The following is a 21,945-nucleotide window of genomic DNA, read 5'->3' as shown; positions in this document are numbered from 1 at the left end:
TTTTCTGTCTGCAGCTGTAACGGGGTGTCTGAACATACTCAGTCACCATCTTCTCTGCTTCAGTTAGCTGCATTTACCTCCCCCTTAGAAATGAAGAATACCCAATATTAGCTCTGGGGATCTGCCCTCATCCTTTTCGCATTTAGGCCACTTCAAAATCTCTTGGATAGGAAGGGAAGGGGCTGAGGAAGTGGTACAGGACAGGGGAAGAACAGATGGCATTGTCCAGCAAAAGCAGGAGGAGAGAGTGGCATGGAGAAGGCTGTCTCAGGTCAGAGCTCAGTTTAAATTTGCACTTGAAAGTCCCATTGGATCCCATCTGCCTCCAGCCAGTTCCTGCTCCATTACAACGTGGACAAAACCTTTCTGCTCCAGCAGAAAACCAAAGTCCCCCTGCAATGCTGCAGCGCAGGCAGTACATTTGAGCAGCCAGGCTGCTAAATTGCATCATCATGAACCAAAATAACTGCAATATTCAAGCACTTTTGACAAGATAGCACACAAGGCCACGAGCTGAACCATTCATCTAAGGCAGGCAACAAAACGGCTGCGTGGCCCAGCGTGGATTTTAGGCTGAGCGGAGCCCATAACCTTTTGATGGCAAAGCATGCATTTGACTATCAAGGTGGACAATGTCAGCATGCTAGGTGTTAAAGTTTACTATGGCAACCAAACCCACAGATATTGTCTTTTGTTTTGTTGAAACCTCATTCAAAAGAAAAGGAAAGAAATAAATGCCTTACTTGAAACTCAAAGGGCTGGGGGGATGGGGTAGGGAAACAACCAAGATGGTCTCACCTTGCAGATCCAGACTGGCCAGGAAGGCTGGAATCAGGTATGTTTTAAATTCTTCAGATCTGTCTTAACATCTTCAAAATGCTGCAACTTCGAAGAAAGAGAAGCATTGACTTTTTAAACTGATTTTCCTGTAATACATAACACTGTAAATAAACAAATTTTACTATCAGGCTGTCTCCGATCCCCTTTATTTAAGGCATCAAATTGCTTGGAAGGGGCTGAGACTACTTTTTCTGTGAAACATTTCCAGAGAGCTCTTGGGACATTCACCTCGGTCTGAGAAACAACTTTACACACCAACTCCACCCACACCGATGTAAAGCTCCCCTGGGCTGTTTGTACAGCCGTTGGCTGCGCGCTGCCCTCCTCATTGACTGGGCAGGCGGTGCTTCTGCATGCCATGCACACACACACAAATCAGGTTGATAGGAAACAGTTTTCTACAGTGTACAGACGCAGCACGTTTACACTTTCTACTTGAGATACCTTCCTCTGGTGGACTGAACATCCCTGTCCCTCCTCCCAGGCAGTCCTGCTTCTTAACAGTGGCTCTACAGGCAACCTGGGCTCCCACCTTTACTCCTGGGTTTTATTTCAGATGCTTGAAGCAGACGATGCGAGTACCTCATACTAAGTTTGCCTTTTCCAGCAGAGAGAAAAATGCTTTCAGCCCAAACTTCAGCCCAAACGGACTTGTTAAAATTATCCTGTGTGGTTCTGCTGCCTCCCTTGCTCCCAGGCTCTCTTGCCTTGCAGGTTTAGGCTGGTGAGATCCTTTCGATTTATCCATGATAAATGGGCAAAAAGTGTAGTCTTGACTTTGACAAAGGAAAATTTCCAAATACTGCATGGAAGGAAGACCATTGCAACCCACTCATTAGTTCAACAGAGTTTCATTCCCAGTTGTTATTCATATTTCATTTAATACACTCTGCAGTGCCCCACACACAACACCAAAAACATCTCTAGGTTGTGCTGTGCATGACAGCACAAGGGCACAGTGAAGCATATTCATATTTCATTTAATACACTCTGCAGTGCCTCACACACAACACCAAAAACATCTCTAGGTTGGGGCACAGTGAAGCGTAACTGAAGCACTGCAGGTGAGACGTGGTGGAGATACAATTTACAGAACATCAGCTCTCCACCCAAACATACCTAGCTGGGGCGAGTGCCCTCGTTTAGCCATTATTTGCCAAAATTAGGAATCCTCTCAATCATTCCAGACTTCCTTACTGGCAATGCAGCTTCTTGTGCCTGCTGTTTCTGCTCTATAAAGGCTTTAAAATATCCCATTTGGGAGTTCTACCTGACAAAAGTAAGTAAATAAATCAGCAGTCAACACAGCCTAGAAAGAAGCATGTGTATTTAGAGCAAATCCTGCACAGGCTTGGCAGCTATAAGAGGCTTTTAATTGATATTTATCTCCTGAAAGATGAGAGAGAGAGGGTTTAGCTTGTTTCACCAAAGAAGAGAATGGAAATCGGGTTTCTCTGCACACCACATGGGGCAGCAAGGGAAATAAGAGCATCAAACAGCAACCTTCCCCTTCACGATGAGAATCCTACTGGAAAAGCGTCTCTGGATTGAACTGTTCAGCTTGCCAATAGCTTCCAGTCCATCAAGTGCAGAGACTGCACACAAGGGAATCCTTGACACCTGGCTCCAGCCACTAAGTGAAACCCGGGAAGCATTAAGATACTGAAACAGATAACATTAAAGCAGAGATGCTCTGTGATTACCATGCTCACTCTCAAATGGGCAGTGAGTCCATTGCTTCTCTCGCTGTCAAACCCTCGTAAAAAACAATCTCAAACTTAGTTACAGCAGTTCTGAGTGCTGCTGTAAAGCCCTGTACTGGGTGTAACCGCGCAGAGATGGCGTCTAGCACCATGGATGGAAGAAGTTGGTGTTATTTTTTGAAGGAGGTAAGAGCTGTAACAGCTGACGATAGCAAAGAGGATCCAGTTTGAAAGTGGCTCCTACCAACATACAGGCTGAGAAGGGATTCTGACAGATACGTGTTCATGGGGCATTTCAAGCTATATTCATGGCAAGCAGCAGCCTCTCTGTATTTGACTTCTTTGCAAGGATTGCTAGTCCTTAAAGAGTTTAGAAGGAAATTCCACATTCTATCAGCTGAAAATGAAGTTTGTGAGGCCTATTTTCACTTGGTAGCATGCTGGAACCACTCCAGGGGAATGGGAGAGGAGGAAGCTCCTCATCCAGTCCAACAGGCAAAATCACAACTGACCAGTGCCTGCCTTCACTAAGGAACATTTGTTGTATGGAAAAAACGCAACATCATGTTTTACCAAGCTCATCTACTGGCAACACTCCAAGCACAAGGGCAGTACCAATCACCTTTCTAATGTGCTTTTGGGGCATTGCTTTTCCTCTGAATGGACGCAACAAGAGCTTGATGCTGCCAGCAGCACCTCTGTCCTACGGAGCCCCCAAGCCTAGGAAAGGCACTCATACCCACGGCAAGCCTAAAGACTCTCAGGTAAGTAAGTCCCTTGGTTAGGTGTCAGTAGGGGCCAAGCAGAGGTCATGGATTGGTGAAGGGACCAGATACTGCACCGAGGTGCCCTGCAGCACTTCTAAGGTCACACATGATCTCCCTAACAGTTTCCTACAATTTTTTTTCCTAAGTTTCTGTTGCTTGTGAACGGTGTTGGCGACAAGTACTGAAATCTACTCTAGTCCAAAACAAGCCAGTCAGTCAAATCAGTATTTTTCCTACAAATACTTTAAAGGAGATTAGGTACCTGTACGAGGTACACAAGCAACTTCTCCATTTGCAAGAGTTTCCTTGAATTTGGCTGACCCCACCTTTATATCTGAATTTCTGGAGGAAAAATCAAAGCAAGCAGAAGGGAACAGCCACAAGACATTGGCCCCATTGGTGCTTTAAGCTTCCTTCAGCCACAAATATCCAGCACGAAACACAAGCCCAGCAGCACTTCCTACCTTTGCAAATGAAGGTTAAGGCAGCCAAATATGCACCAGGACAAGATTCAAAAATACTTCCAATTCATTTACTCTGAAATAAGATACTCATCACAAAATATCTCTGGCACTGTACTTGGCTCCAAGGTAAGACTATTCGCTCCTTCAGGTGAGTCAGGCTGACTCAGCAGCTTTGTAAAGACTGCAATATCAGAAGCCGAGGCACAAGCAGAATCACTCTGCAGTCCAATGCCTAACTAGTTGTCACTACAAGGAGTCATGACTGTCAAGAACAAGGGCTATTCTCCAAGAAGATACTGGAGTTTGGGGGAGTTATGTTTAACTAATACCTCCACCTCTGACCGGTTTGCAGTTTCTAGATTTAGATGTGATGCCCATTGAAATGCCATACACATGACATCTCTTCTGACTTGATTTTAAACCAGACCAAACTACCAAGCCAATTAACACTTTTTTCCTATCACAGAGTACTGTAGCTGGGAACTCCTAGCTCTCCATACACAGCCCCACTACCTGTAAAAACTTGGTTTTATGAACAAAGTGAAGGTTGCAATAACTTGCTTGTTCAAAGCTTGTATTTACCTACCAGGTTACCCTTTAATTCTCAGATTAATTCCTCCATTGTCTCTCCTCTTGTTTTTCTATCATCAGGTCCGAGCTGAAAACAATCTCAAAAATATAATTTCTTCCACATTGAAAATACAAATGGGGGGAAATGTGCAAACACTCGACCCTGCTGGTTTGGGCTCACTAGAAGGTGTGGGGGGGAGGACAGGGAAGTAGAGCAAAAGAGAGAAAGCTATTGAGTTTGATTCACTGGGTTTGGATATTAGTAGCCTTCCAAGGAACGAAGAAGAAGGAATGAGCTTTACTAAGGCACTTCCAGGAACACTGGAATTACAGGAGAGAACTCAGGCTGCTGATGCACACCAGGGCTCAGCTTTACAGGGCTTCTCTCACAGTCTGGCTCTAAGTAATGCTTTCTCAACTCTTGCTCACAATAAACAAAACCCACCCTGTAATATATGACCAGGAAAGGCTCTATTGCTGTGTTTGTTTCCGATATATAACAGCTCTCAACTGTTCCTGGAAACATGTCTATTTTCCAGTGCACCATTCTTTTAGACACAGCCCTACCACTTGCAGAAGCGGGACCTCTCCCAGCGCGCTCCAGCCCACATCGGCACACCTTACCGGGAGCAGGGCGAGCCGACCACAGACCAGGGCAAACACAAACACACAGTTCCTCTGGTCACTCTGCCCCTTTCCAGCCACAGGGGACACCCCTTTTGCTGGCACCGTGTAGCCTTGTCACTGGGTAACAGCAGCCCTCTAGACCTTGGATGGACCATTGCATTGATACAGAACGTGTAGGTAAACAAGCACTTGGCACAGCATCATCCCCTGAAAGACATCCGGCAAAAAGATAGCAGGGGTTGTAACAAGGTTTAATACTAAACTGGTTAAGAGCTTAAAATGCATTAAGCAGTTGTCCTTAACCTGCACTTTTTATTTCCTGTTTCTTTTTCTGGGTACTGATGCATGGGTTTTGTACTTTAGCACCCACATCATCTTTGTTTTGGCTCAGAAGAAGAGGTTGAAAGTCTGTTGAAATCTGTTTACACTGAAAGGAAAAAAAAATAAGCTAAATAGGTGGATAAATAACACTTAAAAGAGTGTAAGTGAGCAGCCAAAGGAAACCTGCCAAGGTCAACTACTGACCTTCCAAAAATAAATGTTAGGGTAACCCAGTTACAGGTCTGTGCTGCCAAGATAATCATCTGAAGAAGCCAAATAGACTTAAGACCTTCAGGGAATTTCAGCTCAAACATGCTGAACTGACCCAACAGTGTAGGAAGCATATGAGATGGGCTGACCAACCTCAGAAAAAGTCATTCCCGCCCCAGATTCTGGCTCCAAACACAACTGCTACTGACTACAGATGGAAAGACCGTTAAGACTGACCAAAACTTCCAGCATGGTCCTCCCAGCTTGGGCAGTTCACAGGTTACCAAGCCAGAACTCACTGAGCTTCTCAATAGGTAAAGCTTTTTTATAAAGGGGTAGAGAAAGAAGTGCAGGGGTAAGAGACATCTAAGCTGTATGGCATCCCTTTCTGCTCTCCCATAGCTATCAATAAAAGCAGCCTTTTAGGTTCAGACTTTTCCAATAAAACAGTTAAAAGCAAGTGTAGGTGCAATGACATTATGATAAATTTTAATAAGAGATCCTGATTTCTCCTTTACCCATGCCCTCTGAAGTGCTCAACACCCACCTTCCAGGCTTTATAGTGACAGGTTACACAGGATTTCAACAGTACACATTGTGCATCGATCTTGTTTCTGTAATTCATCTAGCAAAGACACTTGGATGAAAAGCATTCCTAAATTTGTTACAGTCACAGGAGACACCACGAGGGCATTCTGCCAACACACATGAAGGGTGGGGAAACATACAGAAACAACACTTGCTACACATATACGCATTGTGCTGACAAAGCTTAAATGCTTAACAGCTCTAAGAGAGCAAAGAAGCCATCAAACACCACCTCAGAAATGAAATGAAAGATCAACCATTATTGTCAGAGTTGGAAAAAAAAATTAAAAATTAAAAAAAAAAAGACAGGACAACCATCACATCTCACCCTCTTCTAGATCAACCATTATTGTCAGAGTTGGAAAAAAAATTTAAAAATTAAAAAAAAAAAAAAAGACAGGGCAACCATCACATCTCACCCTCTTCCTATTTCAAACATTCCCTTCAGGCAGTAAGCTCCTCAGAGATGCAGGTGAGCAAGCCTAAACCAGCCAAGGCAATGTCCATCCCGAAGGAGAGGACACATGCCCCAGGGATGCAGGTTAGCGACGCTGTTTCTGTGGCTTTGCAGAATTCAGTATACAAGAGCAGCCGTAGCGTGGAAATCTCCTCTCAATTCTTAGGTCTCCTTCACATCAAGCACCTTGTTAGGCCTGGTTGCATCCATCATGTTTGGCCAGGTCCTGGGGAATAAAACCATGGGATGTCGGCATTTACCCAGGAACTACTAGAAGGCTCACCTTGGTACTTCGGACTGAGAGAAACATTGCTCAAAGCGTCCCTCTATATTCACTACCATGAACTCCAGCTTATGATAACAAGCAACAGGGCAATTCAAGCCCTTACCATGCTCCTAGGCCCAGCACCTTGGCACTGCCACTCAGGTAGTAAAAGCCCCAGCTGGTTTTCTATTTTGGACCTGGTACAGCCAGGCAATAGGAAGGGATGCAAGGGATGCTCAGGTCACTCAGGCTGGTATCTTAAAGCCCATTTTGGTTAATGACGCTGCTGGTGCAACCACATCATACCACCACACCAGTGGTACTGGGCTGCAAAACTAAACAGCTTTAGCAGGCACAAGCAGAGCTGCTCACAGAGGTTACAGCTTCATCTCCCAAAAGACACTTTGCTCAAGTGCTTTGAGAGACTGGATTCAAACAGCAGCTGGAAAGACACCGAAGAGCAGCAGGAGGATGCTGTGTAGTCAGATCACCAGGGCCAGCCCTCAAGAAGTAAGTGCAAGGTAGCAGATGAGAAATTGCAGCTTCAGCCCTTCACACTGCGAATAGGAGAGACCAGACTAGCAGATCTGGAGCTTTGGGAAGGGCAGTCTTTTCTCTTAAACCAGCCCAGAAGGAAAGAACTAACGACTTCTTGATATGGATGAAAGTGGAGTCCTGACTCATGCCACCTCCAGTCAGGGCTACTTAAGCTAAAGGAGTAAGTGTCATCTCCTGAAACCGATTATGTGATGGCAACAGCAGCTTCTCCCTGTTGCGCTACCTGGCACGATCTTCTCAAGAAGGAACAGTTTCAGCCCCTGAAAGAAGTTCAGCAGTGAAACAACCCCTGGCAGAAGTGGGCTTTTGTCATGAAGGTACATTCTGTGCAGGAAATGATTCCCTCCACTCCAACCCCCACAGCAATCTGAGGCCAGTTTCATAAGTAGATAGAAAGACAGAGCTTGGAAACATGCCACGTTCCCACAAATTCATTAAGATGCACTAGCACGTGTGAAGTCTTCCACAGCATTAAAGGCAGTTTGTGAAGAGCAACCGTGACTTAGGGGACTCTGTCGAAGCAGATGATGTTAAATAGCACGGTTTATCAGCTACTCGCTTTCAAGAGACCTTTGATGCTACTTTATCTAATTCTAACATTGTTCACTGTACTTTGAAGTCTCCTGGAAACCAATAGTCACTGGTTTTAAAAATAATTTCTCCAGCTTCACTTGCCATTTTCTCTGCAATGCTCTGAGTTTCTTGCCCTCCAGAGTCTCCAGTTCACCATCAGGCATCTGGCCAATATCCCAGTACATCCCTCTGTGCTTTTATCTCTGCAGCCCAGAATCGAATGGCTCTGGTTTCAATCCAGCAGCTCTCACAGTCCTGGATACACACGAGAAAGGCTACCCCTAACACACCCCATGCAGGGTATACAGGATGCTGGAGTACCTTTCCACAGGCATGCACAGGGCATGAATCCAAAAGAAATGAGGAGATGGTTACCCCTACGCAAACAATATTTTACTCAGAATCAATCATTAAATGCTTTTACATTTGATAAAGGTATTAGCAGAACACTCAGAGAAAACCACTATATGCATCAGTTTGGTGGCTAAATCAGGATATATAGTTCATTTTCTGTTTCTTTGATATTTAATGGACCCATCTTGCAATTTTGTAGAAAAAAATTGATGTTATCAACACAGGGGTCAAAACCAGACCACTCTGCAGTGAATATTCTTTTTAAACAAAAAAAGGCTCAATATAAACATTCTTTTCCTCCCCCTTTTTTTCTTTGCATTTAAAATAGATTAACATCCTTCACAGGACCATCTTCTTTACGCTCCATAAGGTGCTCAAATGTAAAGAGCTCTAAATAATTCAGGCATTTGCTAGTCAGAAGGAACAATGAACACGTCGTTTTCTACTGCTTTCTTCTTTGGTTGTTCATACTGCAGGGAAGGAAAAAAAAAAGATAATGAAAAACACTTCAAAAGTTTGTATAAACTCTTATATTATGTAAGAAAACTGTAGGGATCCTAGAAGCACATTTAGATTCAGCTTGTAATTCTCAAGCACCCACCCTGGAACAAGGTGCGGCAGGACAAGCAGCTCCCATGATACGATTGCTCCTTCCACAGCCTTACCCCTCTTTAAAGATGTCCTTCATAGAATCATTTAGGTTGGAAAAGACCTTTAAGATCATCAAGTCGAACCATTAACCTAACACTGACAAGTCCACCACTACACCATGTCCCCAAGCACCATGTCTACGCGTCGGCTGAAAAACCCCAGTTCCCTTAGCCGTTCCTCAGAAGACTTGTGCTACAGACCCCTCACCAGCTTTGTTGCTCTCCTCTCGACATATTCCAGCACCTCAGCGTCTTTCCTGTACTGAGGGGCTGAAAACTGAACACAGTATTCAAGGTGCGGCCTCACCAGTGCTGAGTACAGGGGCACGATCACTCCCCTGCTCCTGCTGGCCACACTATTCCAGATACAAGCCAGGATACCATTGGCCTTCTTGGCCACCTGGGCACACTGCTGGCTCATATTCAGTTGGCTGTCCACCAACACCCCCAGGTCCTTTTCTGGTGGGCAGCTTTCCAGCCATCCTTCCCCAAGCCTGTAGCGCTGCATGGGGTTGTTGTGACCCAAGTGCAGGACCGGGCATTTGGCCATGTTAAACCTCATACAGTTGGCCTCGGACTGTCAATGAGCTTGTCCAGGTCCCTCTGCAGAGCCTTCCTACCCTCAAGCAGATTGACACTCCCACCCAGTCCTTCATCAGGAGCACCTCTGGTAAAGGAAAGTCCTGTGTCCCTAAGCAACTCAGTGCTTATAATGGAAACTTCTCCCTGTGGAACAGCTCAGGATTCCAGTTTTAACAGCCAAAAGAAACCCACTCTTGATTTTCAGCATCTTTTCTACAACCCCAGACCCACTCTACTGTAGTGATGATAGGCATGGCTGTTCCTTCAACACAGGGAGCTTTCTTCAGCTGTGTGCAGTGCAGACACATGGCATCGCACACCTCATAGTAATCCATCAGTCTTACTGCAGGAACGCTAAACCCCCAAAGCCATCAGGTCTCCGCATAAGAGCTAGAATAGCAGCAGCAGCAAAAATGCATGCACCTGCAATGGGGTGGACAAGATGGAAACTAAGCATTGTATCAAAGTTAACAGAGTATTCGGCTTAATCTACAAATTAAAACAAGGGCATCAGTTACTGATTAGACTCTGAAGAGTTTAAGAACTTAAACAGAATATTTAACTGGGATACTAGGTGAATGAATAAATTAGTTTTTTAGAAGTCAAACTTGAAGGTGTCAAGGCTAGATGTTGCCAGACCCAAAAAGCAGGCAAGAGAAAGCATGCGAGGTGTTGTTAGGCTGCAGAGCTCCTAGCCACAGGATGTCACCAATGCACATCTCCAAGGGCAAGTGGGACAAAGTGACACAAGAGAACTGCATTAAGGGTCACTAACTACAGAGAAACCAGCCTCAGGATGAAGGAAACCCTGAGATATGAACCCAGGAGACGCATCACTACCTGATGGTCCTCGTCCTTACCTTCTCCCTTAGGCAAGTGCTCTTTGACCACCTTCCCTAGTTCCTAGCAGGAACAACACTGCTCTCTTGATGCTTTCTATGCATCAGGACTGGGGGTCCCACAAAGAACTAACCCCACAGATCAGCTAACCAAAGGTTTTCCCTTCCAGAACTCCTGTTTCATTTTCTCACTTCCAACACTTATTAGTCAGGCCACAGCTCGGAGTCCACCACCTGTAGAGAGCTGCTCACGTACTGCACGTACCGTTGTATTCTGGATAGAGTCGGCAAAACTCTTTGCTGTTTCACCCAGGGCAGAGTCAACAGACTGAATTCTGGAAGAAAAGTGAGCTTGGCTAGTTTGTCTGTGAAGCATTAGTAATTGCTGATGAAACTTGAACAGAGAGATTTACAAATAAAAGTGAACCCGAGGATCCCGTCTTTTGCAGCTTTTTGCCCAGCATTTGCACCAACAGTATCTTTTGTATAGGAAATTATCACCTCCCTCCACCTCCTCTAACCCCTAGATAGAGGTGTGATCAGAAGGTGCACCTTGTTCCAGAACCTGGTACAGGTCTGTCGAGGTACGCACCTGTCCTGAACAACTTCCCATGCAGAGAGTCCCTCATTTGCACCCTACTGCCAATTCAAAACCCTCACAAGGCTGCAAAGGGTCCATCAGTGGACACCAAGTGGAGATGCCATACTGGGTTCAGAATACTTCCCGATATACCAGCAAGGATACAACCAGCCTAACTAGTGCCCTCTTCAACCATCAGAGGACTTGTGAGCACGCAGGACAGCTCGTAGAGTCATACCTTTGCTTTTGCTGGTTGCAGAAAGAATTCAGTTTGAGCAACTGTGCATTCCAGAAGTCCTAAAAAGAGCCCCAAAAGAAAACCCCCATTACTTGGGAAGGGGTACCTCTGCAGGCTGGCACACTAGAAGTCGTACACACCACTGCATCCTTCTCCATGTTTGCCAAGATTTGAGTTTCCTTCTCAAGACTGGCAAGCTCTTCAACAACAATCTTCTGGAAGGTCTCCAGCCTACTCAGTCTAGTGGTGGAGAACAGAAACAAGTTTGACACTTTAACACACAGTAAGTAGCACAAGGCAGATGACAACCTCTTCAGCACCAGAAGCAAACATCCTTGATGAACTACACAGGACAATTTTGCTCTCAGGCACGTCACAGAGCATGTGAATAGCTGTACCAGGTCAAACTGAAGATGAGTTTAGCTAAATACCTGTCTCAAATAGCAGCCAGTAACAGAGGCCCAGGACAGAGCGTACACCAGGGTTCCCAGTGCAGTACTTGTCCTGCATACTCTCCCAGCCTCCAGGGATTTCAGCAGAGCTTTCCCAAGCTGAAGAGAGCATCTTAGCACAAATAACCTCTGATGGGTTTTCCTACCATGGGTTTGATACACATATATGGTGTTGCCAGAGGATGCCAGGAATTTCTAAAGCTTAAGCAGCAACACCCTTATTTGCTTGGGATTGCCACCTTTCCTCTGGCAGTGGGATGCCAAGCCATCATCTGATGGTGAGTTTAGAAACTACCCTTCTGGGGTAGGACAGATTTGGCACAGCTCTGTCCCCACTATCCTGTGGCACTGGGTGGCTCCAGGTTACTTAGTACCACCATTTGCTTATAACAAATCCATAACTATTATAATTTATTTTTTTATTTAGCTCCTATCTAAGAAATGAGACAACCCATAAAGCAAAATTACCTGCTTAAAGCCCTATCTGGTGAGTGCCTGTAAAGTCCACTATCTGGCATTTGTTTCATGCACCTGGAAACAACCTACAGAAATGGATCTATAAACAGACCCCTTACTTTTCCTCTCCCCCATTTCATTAAGTAAAGAAAGAAGCCAAACTCTGATTAAAACATGTAGTAACAGAATCTACTAAGTATAGCAAGATGGTTTTTAAAGATGTTTGTGAACACTGATGACAAGCAGAAAACAGTCTAAGGACTGCTTCATCAACTGCTCCTACCTCAAGCTTGCTTTGCATGAATTAATCCATCCACTCTCCCCTTACAGGATAAAGTACAGGAGCTATGTTTCCGAAACTCTTCTTACAGAAAAGGTAAAGAGACAGACACACACACACAAGCTATTTTGCCTTAACAAACCATAATGAGCACAGTAGCTTACTGTCGGGTTCATTTATGAAGAGGCGTTTCTTTTCATATCAAAATTTACACAAAGCTGAAGCAGTTTTCAGCCAACAGCAGACAGCTTACCTGCACTTGTGTATCTGGTTCAGCACGGTAGACACCTTCTTCTCCGTAGTTCTGCGCACTGGTCTCCATCATTTTGTACCGGGACTAACCACAGGGCATGCCATTAGGGATGGGCAACGGCCCAAACCAAAACCTAGAAGTCTCATTTACAAAACCTTTCCCTGGAAAGCAAACCCCTCTGCAGGCTGCCTTTCAGCTCAGTGGAAACCATCTTAAGTCAAATTTAAACTAAAGTGAGATGACATGTAGGCAGGGGACTGCAAATATGAACTAATTTCATTCAACCACCACCAGACCTCTATGTAACCTATGCGACTTTAAGTCAAAGTCACGTTATCCAGCCAAGAAAGAAGCAAACTTCACCTATGCTCTAACAGAATTAACTGCACAAAACTAGGTCTTTGTTAGCATCAGTTCAGACCAGCATTAATGCAAACTATATACTTTTTAATCATAACTGATTTGTAAATGCAACCACCTCCAGCCTTGATTCAAGGACTAGTGCTAAACATTTAGTGTGAAGACCCACCACAAACAAAAAAAAAAAAAAAAAAAAAATCATGGTTGCACAAGACAAAGTGCTGATCCAGTACAAATCTACTCTTGGGCACAAAATATAGATGGGATATTTACACCACACCAACTCCTCTAGTGATAAAAAAGTAATTTCCTTTACTATGAGAGAATGCCACACACAGCGCACATGTTAAGAGAGCGCACATTACCCAGAACAATTTCTTTAGTTGGCCGATAAAGCTTTCAAATGCAGTAATCACCCCTGAATCACTGAAGTCTTCACTCAGCATCTTGGAAGAAAATGAATCATCCACACCATCATCCATTTCCTGACCTAGGAGAAAGCATATGCCCAGTTAGTACCATGCTGGAGGGCTTATTGGAGTATAAACACTCATGCTACTGAAGGGTTCTTCATTCATGTGAACAACAACATTTGTCAGGGAGTTCATATTTGAGCCTTGCTCTTCTAGAGCTCACAAACAGGAGGGAAACTGCCTTAAAACATTCCCTCTCAAAAGTGGGCATCGAGAAAGACTTGTTAGAAAGGAGCATGGAAGAAGAAGCACGATACTAACCAAACAGAGGGCAACGTGTTTACAGATAACGAAGCAAAAGCACAGCACAATGAAAAAAAAAAAAAAAAAAAAAAAATAAAGCCAGTCCACTGTTTTCATGTCTTCTACTTATGCATTGTGAGGAAAAGCTAACCCCCTTCTGTTCAGAGTTAGAAGTGTTTTGCAGTTACTTTGTCCATTATCTGCATGCTTTTTTCAGTTTGGGTTTTGGGGTTTTTTTTTGTAATAGCTCTGGACAGTCACTATTCAGAAAGATTAGAAAGTGCTGGCATCATTGAGTGGCTTCCCAAGTGGACCATGGTTAGGGAAGCCAAATTTCCTTATTCACACCTCTACCTACATGGTATCCAATGGCAATGTCGCAATACATGCCTTCTGGTACATTTTGACTTCTGGAGAAGATGTCCTCCCTACAGATACCTCTCTTCAGGATTCTACATGACTATGATTTCTATCTCCAAAAAAAGAAAAGCTGAAAGCACTCAAACACTTCACCTTAATTGCCAATCTGATCTTACCTGTTTGGATCTCCATTTCCTTGTCTACTGAATCAAAAAGTTTCCATGGTTTATAGAAATTGTCAGAGGACAAATTACTTGTTTCCCAACTGGAAAATTTAAGCTTTTTTACAACAGTGCTGCTTAGTATATCTAAAAAGAGAATAGAAGATGTTTCAGAACAGACCTGTTCTTTTGCATGAGGTATGTGGCAGTACCTACCAGCTACTCAAGCAAAACCCACCATTGGAATTACTAAACCTGTAGAAAAGCTGGCAACTTCATTTTAGGGTCTGGCATCACACTTAAAAGACAGGAAAGGCTTCACCAGCAAGTCTCTTCCCTCTCAAAAGTGGGCAACTAGACTGCCTAGGGCTATGCAGATAAGATGGAGGGATGGTAGCTTTCCAGTTGAGAACTTCATTTCTTGGCCCACTATTCTAACCTGAAAGAAAACTCTTGCCCAGCTGCTTCTCTTTTCCAGCCCAAGTTCACAACCTGTTTATGCTCATTTGCTTCTGAGATAATTTCAGCTGCTGCTTAAAAAAAAAATAATGCATAAATACATAGGAAAGAGGAAAACTATTCACACCCATGACGGCCTTCTTTTCTGCAGCTTCACTGGAGTTGCCATACAATTACTTTTAACCCAGAAAAACTCTTAGAAACACAGTGAGAGAGGCTACAGCCCATATTTTAAACAAAACATGCAAAAAAAAAAAAAAATCCCTTTGTCTCACTGTCCACTTTTCTGAGCTCAGCGAGGCGTCTACATTTGACCAACCACCTCCCTGGAGTCTCCACAGGGCAGAAAGCAGGAAGGTGGTAGAACCCAGGAGAAAAGGGGACAGTCAGACCATGAGGAGCACACTGAAGTAGATTTAGGGTTCACGGAATGAGTATTCAAATGCGGTCACAGACAACACCTGAAATTTCTGAACTACTTCTGCCTCGGCATGGAATCAACTCCTCTCCCACTGTAAGACTGTAAACAGTAATAAAAATTAAGCCCTCAGCACTTATCTTCCCCCAAAATTAAGCAGCAAAGTTGGTGCAACAAAGGTATGTTCTGCAAATGCTGAACACATAAGAGACAGATTGGGAACACGAACATAGCCAGCTCACAAGACAAGGAATGCTCTTGCCCAAGACCAAAGCTTCAGTGACTTGGCTCATAGCAACAACAATAAATTTAAGACAGTCTCGCTCAGAACTACATCAGCATCAGGAATATTAGGATGAAGACAGCCCATTGCTGCTCAACCCTCTCAAAGTTCAGTTGTTTCCAATCACAAAGAGACTATGCTGCAGCTTTGAATTAGTTTGTGCAAGTTCTGTTTCATTAAAGAAAGGTCCTTAAATGTCACTTACCTAAAAAAAAGCTACAGCACTAATACAAGTCTCCATTTACCAAACTCTTATAATGGTGGTCTACATCTACATTCTTAGGTATAAAGAAAGTCAACAGCTTTCAGAGGTGCTTATTTTTTTTAAAATGAAGTTGCACTGCACTTTCAAATCATTAAAAAATAACTTTTCGGGCGTCTTTTACTTATTTCATATATGTTCTCTTGGGTCACTGGGTTTGCAAATCCCCAGCTCTTAATAGCTATACCAGTAGATCCCCTCTCATCAAGGACAGGATTGAAGAGTTTGTGAACGTATATAAAAGCATCTTGCCATAGCCTGTCAAGCTACACAAAATAGAGAAATGGAAGATATTTCTTATGCAAAAAGTATCCTTCAAATATTAAAAAGCTCAGTGCCTACTTGTCTTTGAAAGAAAAATGACAACTTGATCAACACCCCTTTCTACTTTTTAAACAGCTCTTTCTTGTTATCAAGACTGACCAACCTGAGTCCTTCCGCTTAAAGCTTCCTTCTTCTCTTGATAATTCGCCAGATGCATCAAAAAACTTCTAAGGAGAGAAGGACAACAAAGTAAGAAGGTACCCATCCTGCACTGTGGACAAGCTGCCAGGGACTTGTCTAGCCATACCAAAGCAACACGATGCATTGGTTTTAGATGAGAAGTAGCCTGGCAGCAGATTAGGAGTTTAAGTGCTGCGTACTGCACCTGTGTGGCCTTCTCCTCATCACTGGAGCAGCCCTTGGCAGACCCATCAGGTGACAGTGGACCCCCTTCCAGCTCATCTGAGAGCATGTCATCTGCGTGAGAGATCAGCCAAACGACACAGGAAATGGAGGTTGAATCCTGTATTGACTAGAAACCTCAATTTAATGACATATGCAGGAAAAAAAAAAAAAAACCAAAAAACAAAAAACCACAACACCACCACCCTCTCCTTTATCTCTTCACACAGGGAACAGACAGTGGCTCAAACACAGTCCAAAGGCTGTTTTATTTCTGGCTGCCAGTTAAGTTCATTCCTTCACACCTCATTAGCCCCAGCTAATGTTTTCTCTGCTCAAGAGATTTTATCTGCAAACAACACCCATTCCTCATAGACATTACAAGAAATACCACAAGGCAGAACGCTTATGAAGAAAATGTGAAGGAAAAAGGCAAAATTAAAAAAAAAAAAAAAAAAAAACCAACACCAAAAAAACACACACCCCCACATATCAAAACTTTTTTACTGCACTGGAGAAGATTAAAAAACAGAAATACCAGCATGATTCACTGTAGGTAAATCATCTCCCTTGGAGCTGGATGTGCTTTTTTTCCTTAGCATCTCCTTTTGAGTTCTTTGCCTTGATGGTCCCTGCTAAAACAAAACCAAGTCTAAGCATGTATTTTATTTAAACTTTACTACAGAAGTAGGGTTTGGGGTTGGGATTTTTGGGGGAGGGTTTCATTTGTTTGACTTGTTTTTTAAACATACTAAGAATAGAGATACACTTGAAATATGCCTAACATAGTGATAGCTCTCTCCAGCACTGAAGGAGATCTGTGCCCTGAAGTTCAATGCATGCACAAGTTAGAGAACTTTAGCCACTGAAGTTGTATAGTGGATGAAGTTTTTCATAAGCCGAATCAAAGCATCTTAGTCAAGAAAGAAAAGAAAAAGTTTCCAGGGGAAAATAAAAGCTTTTAATGCAACTACCAGTTCTGGACAGTTTTTTCCCAAACTTTCTGTATTTCTGTGGGGACCTTTCCAAAACATTTGATATGCAGCACTTAAGGGCTGGGCACTGGAAAAGTCTGACATTGCTAAACTGTATTTTATTTTGCTTGACATACATCTGGTCCACTAACTTCCTCATCAGTAACCCCACAGTTAGTTTTACCAGAGCTATAGCTGAAAGTGGAGAACAGTCATTAACCAGGACTTGGAATAAAAGCCCTGAAAATTGCCCACAAAACATAGAGAAGAACATGAGCTTTCCCAAGGCACCAGCTGGCAGGACAGGGCAGAGGACAGCACTGGGGACACAGCCTGGTAGGACCCAGCTGGGATTTCTGCTGGTGTTGGGATAGGCAGCTCTAGCTCTAGCTCTTGGTATACCCCTAGAGCCAGACTCGATCCTGTTGGAGTGACACCTGCATCAGCCAAGGCAGGCATCACACCAGGCATACCAATTTCTGCCCAATTTTCCATCTTGCTTAGGGCTCAGTTGTTTCCATGAAGTTTCACGTTTTCCTAAGACTTCTTTGTTTCCCCAGCCTCCAGTAGACCAACACAGTCTCAGCAACACTTAGTAAGAAAATTTGCCCGTCAGAACATTTGAGAAGATAACAGCAGTTTATTTAATTCCTACTCATTTGTACATGTTTTGCATGCATAATGTACTTAAATCTGAGGCTCTTCAGCATGACACCTCCTCACCTTCTTTGTCTGGTAGTCACTGCCGCTACTTGGGGAAGACACTGGAAGCACTGCAAGGAGAAAAGCTTACCTGGTTACTGACAACGTAACTGCATGCCTTGCCTTACCCAGGTAAGATCTGCATTGCAGCTAAATAATCCAGGTTTGAGTTTGGCTTTCTAGGATTCACAAGACAAAACTTCACGACATTTGTGTTAAGCTTCAAAACCCCTTTCTAACAGAGTTTCTAAATGATGCAAACACACACAACTCACTGCAGCTAGAGCAGTTGCCAAAAAAGGGGCAGGCTCAGCAGCTTGTCTGATGGTCCCCAAGTCCCAGCCAGGGAGCATGGGCTGGCACTGGAGTGAGAACTACTCCTCCCACAGAAACACAGTATAAAGCACAATTTCTCCTTCAAATTTCTTTTGCTTCTTCATCCCTACAGAAACCAACAGCTACCTGAGCAAGGCTCATCCTCCATGATAGCAAAAGAGACATTCCAACTCTTTCAGGGCAATTTAGTTTGAATTTGGAGGTCCCAGCAGCCCACACAGCCATGGAACGTGGCTACAGAGGCGGGGCAGTTTGCTGTTGGTCAGGCCTGAGCAGAGGATGCTATTAGAGATTACCACATCTGATTTTGTAAATCACTCTGAGGACAATTGGCCTGTCAGCATATAAATAGTGAAGCAATGTGCCACGGTCTGCAAACTGTGTGGTTTTTCAAGGTTTATTCCCCAAGTCAACTGTATTTCTGGAATGATGAGGTGGGAAAGTTGTAGGGAGGAGGCATGGCAGCTCCAGAGAGATCTTCCTCCTCTTGCGTTCAAGATAACCCAACACAGCCATCAGGTCAGCACCCATGGGCTCTTCAGTCCTGTTACACACAGGACTGCACCCACACAGGCATTTAGGTGCCCAGTTTCCGCCTGGACATTTGAACCTCAGTTCATTCACTGGAGGGAAGGGGACAGGAGCTTGGTTCTTTGAGCACAAGGATGCACGATGCACCTCCTCCACGGGGCACCCCTCATTGCCAGCTTCAAGCTTGCTCTCTCCTACTCGGTTCAGGACTCAGCCAAATCTCCCTTCTCATCAGCCATTTCCTTATCTGCAGCACAGTACATCACACATAGCTAAGTATCAACAGGGAACCAAGCTTACCTTTTAATTTACTTCTCACCCTGGGTCTTTTTCGGGAATAGTCAAGAAGTTTTGGCAAGGACCGTTTCTGAGAGTCAAGGATCCAGCTTTTTTCACTCTGACCAGTGCTTGTATTTTCATTGTTGCTTTCAGAGAAAAGATGTTTCCTGTAATTGGACTAAAGACACTATTAAGAGTGAGTCGGGCTCAGTCAGCTCCCTCCATCCACCCAGAAGCCTCCCAGCTGTTCCCCTTCATTTACTACCAAATTACTCCATTTCTTCCTCCCCTCGGTGCAATACCTGAAGTACTTTAAGCTGTGAAGTCTGCCAGAACCGCAGCAGTTCACCATAAAACTGGCCATATAAAAACACCAAAAGGCAGGTGCTTGCCCTTTGCCTTGTGGGGTTTGCAGGATCCTTCGTCCTCATCTCTGCCTCCCTCCTGCATCCAGATAAAAAGCTCTTGGCAAGGAGGAAAGCCTCCACATGCCTAAAGTGCAGCGAGGAGCACCGCAAGAATGCAGACATTTGCGCACTGCTCCAGCAGTCCTGGTGCACCTGAAGCACCACTTTTGGTAGCAACAAGTGGGCTGTCTGAGGCTCCCAGGCTCGTGTTCCTCCACCTCCACACTGGGTAAGACTTAAACTTCAGCCTCTTTAAGGGCACAACCAATTCGTACAGGTTGATACACACAGCAATTGAAGGCTCCAGGGATGAAAAAGCACAGACAACCTACCGTCCTTCTCTCAGGCTTGTTTGATTCCTCGTTCTTGTTTCCTGTTTCATAACTCCTGCCAAGTAACCCATAAAGACCAGAGTTAGACTAGCAGACGCTGCAATAGCAGATCACAGCAGTGCAGAAGGGGCACAGCCAAATAGCACTGGCAGGGGTCTCCTTAAGAGATCGGCAGGAGAACCAAACTGTCAATGCGCAGTCATTAGCCAAGTTTTTCTTCTTTGGTTGGGTTCTGAAAGTAGCAATCCAGGGATACCTGGAAATTAGCACCTTTTAAAAGAAAAAAATATGGGCAACGTGTCTAGAGGTGGCAAGTCCCCGGCAGCTTTCTGTAACTGGAGGTGGCCAAAGCAAGGCAAGGGGTTTAAGCATTTTTCAAAAATTAAATCAGTAATTTAGGCATATGATCAGGGAAGGGGGATGTTTAAGAGTTGAAGTCTTATTATTATCAGAGTGGGCAGGAGTCTTTATTGTCTCTCTCAGGTACTGTTTAAATATTAGTACTGATAACATCCACAGATACTGTGGCAGCTAAGAAAGGAACTATTTTATTAGAAACACCACACGGCCTTTTTGATCCCAACTTAATATAGCTTAACTAAGGCAGCCAACTCTTCTTTCACAGAGCAAAAGGTTCATAAATGGTGCATGTATAATCCCATACCTCTGATGTTGTGAAGAAACTATATGGCCAAGAATCTTTCCTTTGGCTTCAGAGACCTAAAAGAGAAGCAAGCATTTGTCTTCAAGTTTAATTACACTGTAAAATAACCTACAAAATTAAAATGCATCAGGACTCAAAAGGGCTAGAGGAGGAATGGATTAGGAGCCCGGCATGGAAATTCAACCTTTTTTAATGAAGCAGGATTTGTTGATTGAAACAGTGTCATAAATTATAACAGGCAAACATTTGTCATCTTAAATGGAGTTACTTTCTATGTTCCTTGCTTTGGGAATAACACTCATTTTAAGCACCTGCGTGCTGTAAATGCAGCACACGGTATATGGACATCCTTTGGGCAGGGCACCATGAAGCAGGGTTTTATGCTGACACCCAGTGGCAGTATCAAGGACCGGACAGTGTCCAATTTATAACAGAAATTTGGGGTGTCCTGTTAAGCACCCACGGCCTCCAAATTAACAGGCAGCAGTGACAGCACCTGCACCAGGGAAGAGGCTGGAAGCCAAAGGGTTTGTACGGTGGAGCCACCCTGACAGAAGCCACTAGGAAAAAGTTTTCAGCTTCCTAGGAAAACCCGCACCGGTCTAAGTTTCAAAGCAGAGTGACTCGTTTTTGTTCAATTTTTTCTGACAGTCTGCAAAGATAAGTCAAGCTGAATTTCCAACAAAAGTTTCACAATGGCTAGCTTTAACCAAGGATTCCCAACATGCCAAGCGTGGCTCAAAATGGATTTCGATCTCTTCTGGTTTAGCCTAGGAGTACAAAGTGAGGGATGCTCAGTAGTCTGCTTTCAATAGTCAGTAAAATGCAAACAGAGGTTGGCCTTCAATAGCAAAGATATCCCACAGCCTCACTCAAGCAACAATCCAAATTCCTATTGCAGTTGGGTTTATTATACAGTACCCACCACAAGATTCAAGAAGTGATGGGCACTCTCCCCACCCCAAAAAAATATTTCCACGTATAGCACCATACAGAAGTACAGGAACCTCAGATTCCCAGTTGTCTGTTTTGCTATAACAGCGTGTCCATCCTTACTGCATTTCTGCAGTAAGAGATATCCCCTGCTTCGAATCACTACTCTCTGTTAGCAGCTGAGCTGGGACCTTAGCGCAGCTCTTAAGGTTACCTTTTCATGACTTGCAGAGTCTGAGTTTTCAAAGTCGTAAATTTCCATCCTGCAAGACAACATATATGTGGCAGCAACATATAACCATGAAGAGTCACCCTATAGAACTTCACTAAGAATATGGGGGGAAATAATGCGGGTTTTTTCCACCCTCCTCCCCTGTGAACTCCGTTACGCGGTTAACACTCAGATACTTTCTATGCCTAAAAATGCTGTTTTCTCAGCTTCTAAAAAAATAATCGTCCCTTTCCTATTTAGGAA

The 21,945-nt window shown here is 44.0% G+C and overlaps 1 protein-coding gene across 1 annotated transcript in view; it reads right to left on the bottom strand.

Annotated features, from left to right (window-relative positions):
* Nucleotides 1–8,707: 8,707 nt before the first annotated feature.
* Nucleotides 8,708–21,945, bottom strand: part of SYCP2L (synaptonemal complex protein 2 like) — a 26,649-nt gene continuing 13,411 nt past the window's right edge. The window contains 16 exon segments of the mRNA XM_035892725.1: nucleotides 8,708–8,767; nucleotides 10,634–10,703; nucleotides 11,187–11,245; nucleotides 11,327–11,426; nucleotides 12,628–12,681; nucleotides 12,683–12,711; nucleotides 13,353–13,477; nucleotides 14,240–14,371; nucleotides 16,074–16,137; nucleotides 16,296–16,387; nucleotides 16,851–16,947; nucleotides 18,010–18,059; nucleotides 19,156–19,312; nucleotides 19,874–19,928; nucleotides 20,538–20,593; nucleotides 21,685–21,733. Of these exon segments, the coding sequence (XP_035748618.1) occupies nucleotides 8,708–8,767; nucleotides 10,634–10,703; nucleotides 11,187–11,245; nucleotides 11,327–11,426; nucleotides 12,628–12,681; nucleotides 12,683–12,711; nucleotides 13,353–13,477; nucleotides 14,240–14,371; nucleotides 16,074–16,137; nucleotides 16,296–16,387; nucleotides 16,851–16,947; nucleotides 18,010–18,059; nucleotides 19,156–19,312; nucleotides 19,874–19,928; nucleotides 20,538–20,593; nucleotides 21,685–21,733 (1,249 nt within the window).

This window comes from Egretta garzetta, unplaced genomic scaffold (assembly GCF_000687185.1).
Source record: "Egretta garzetta isolate BGI_Z169 unplaced genomic scaffold, ASM68718v1 scaffold1324, whole genome shotgun sequence".
NCBI lineage: Eukaryota > Metazoa > Chordata > Aves > Pelecaniformes > Ardeidae > Egretta > Egretta garzetta.
This window is presented reverse-complemented; position numbering and strand designations above follow the sequence as displayed.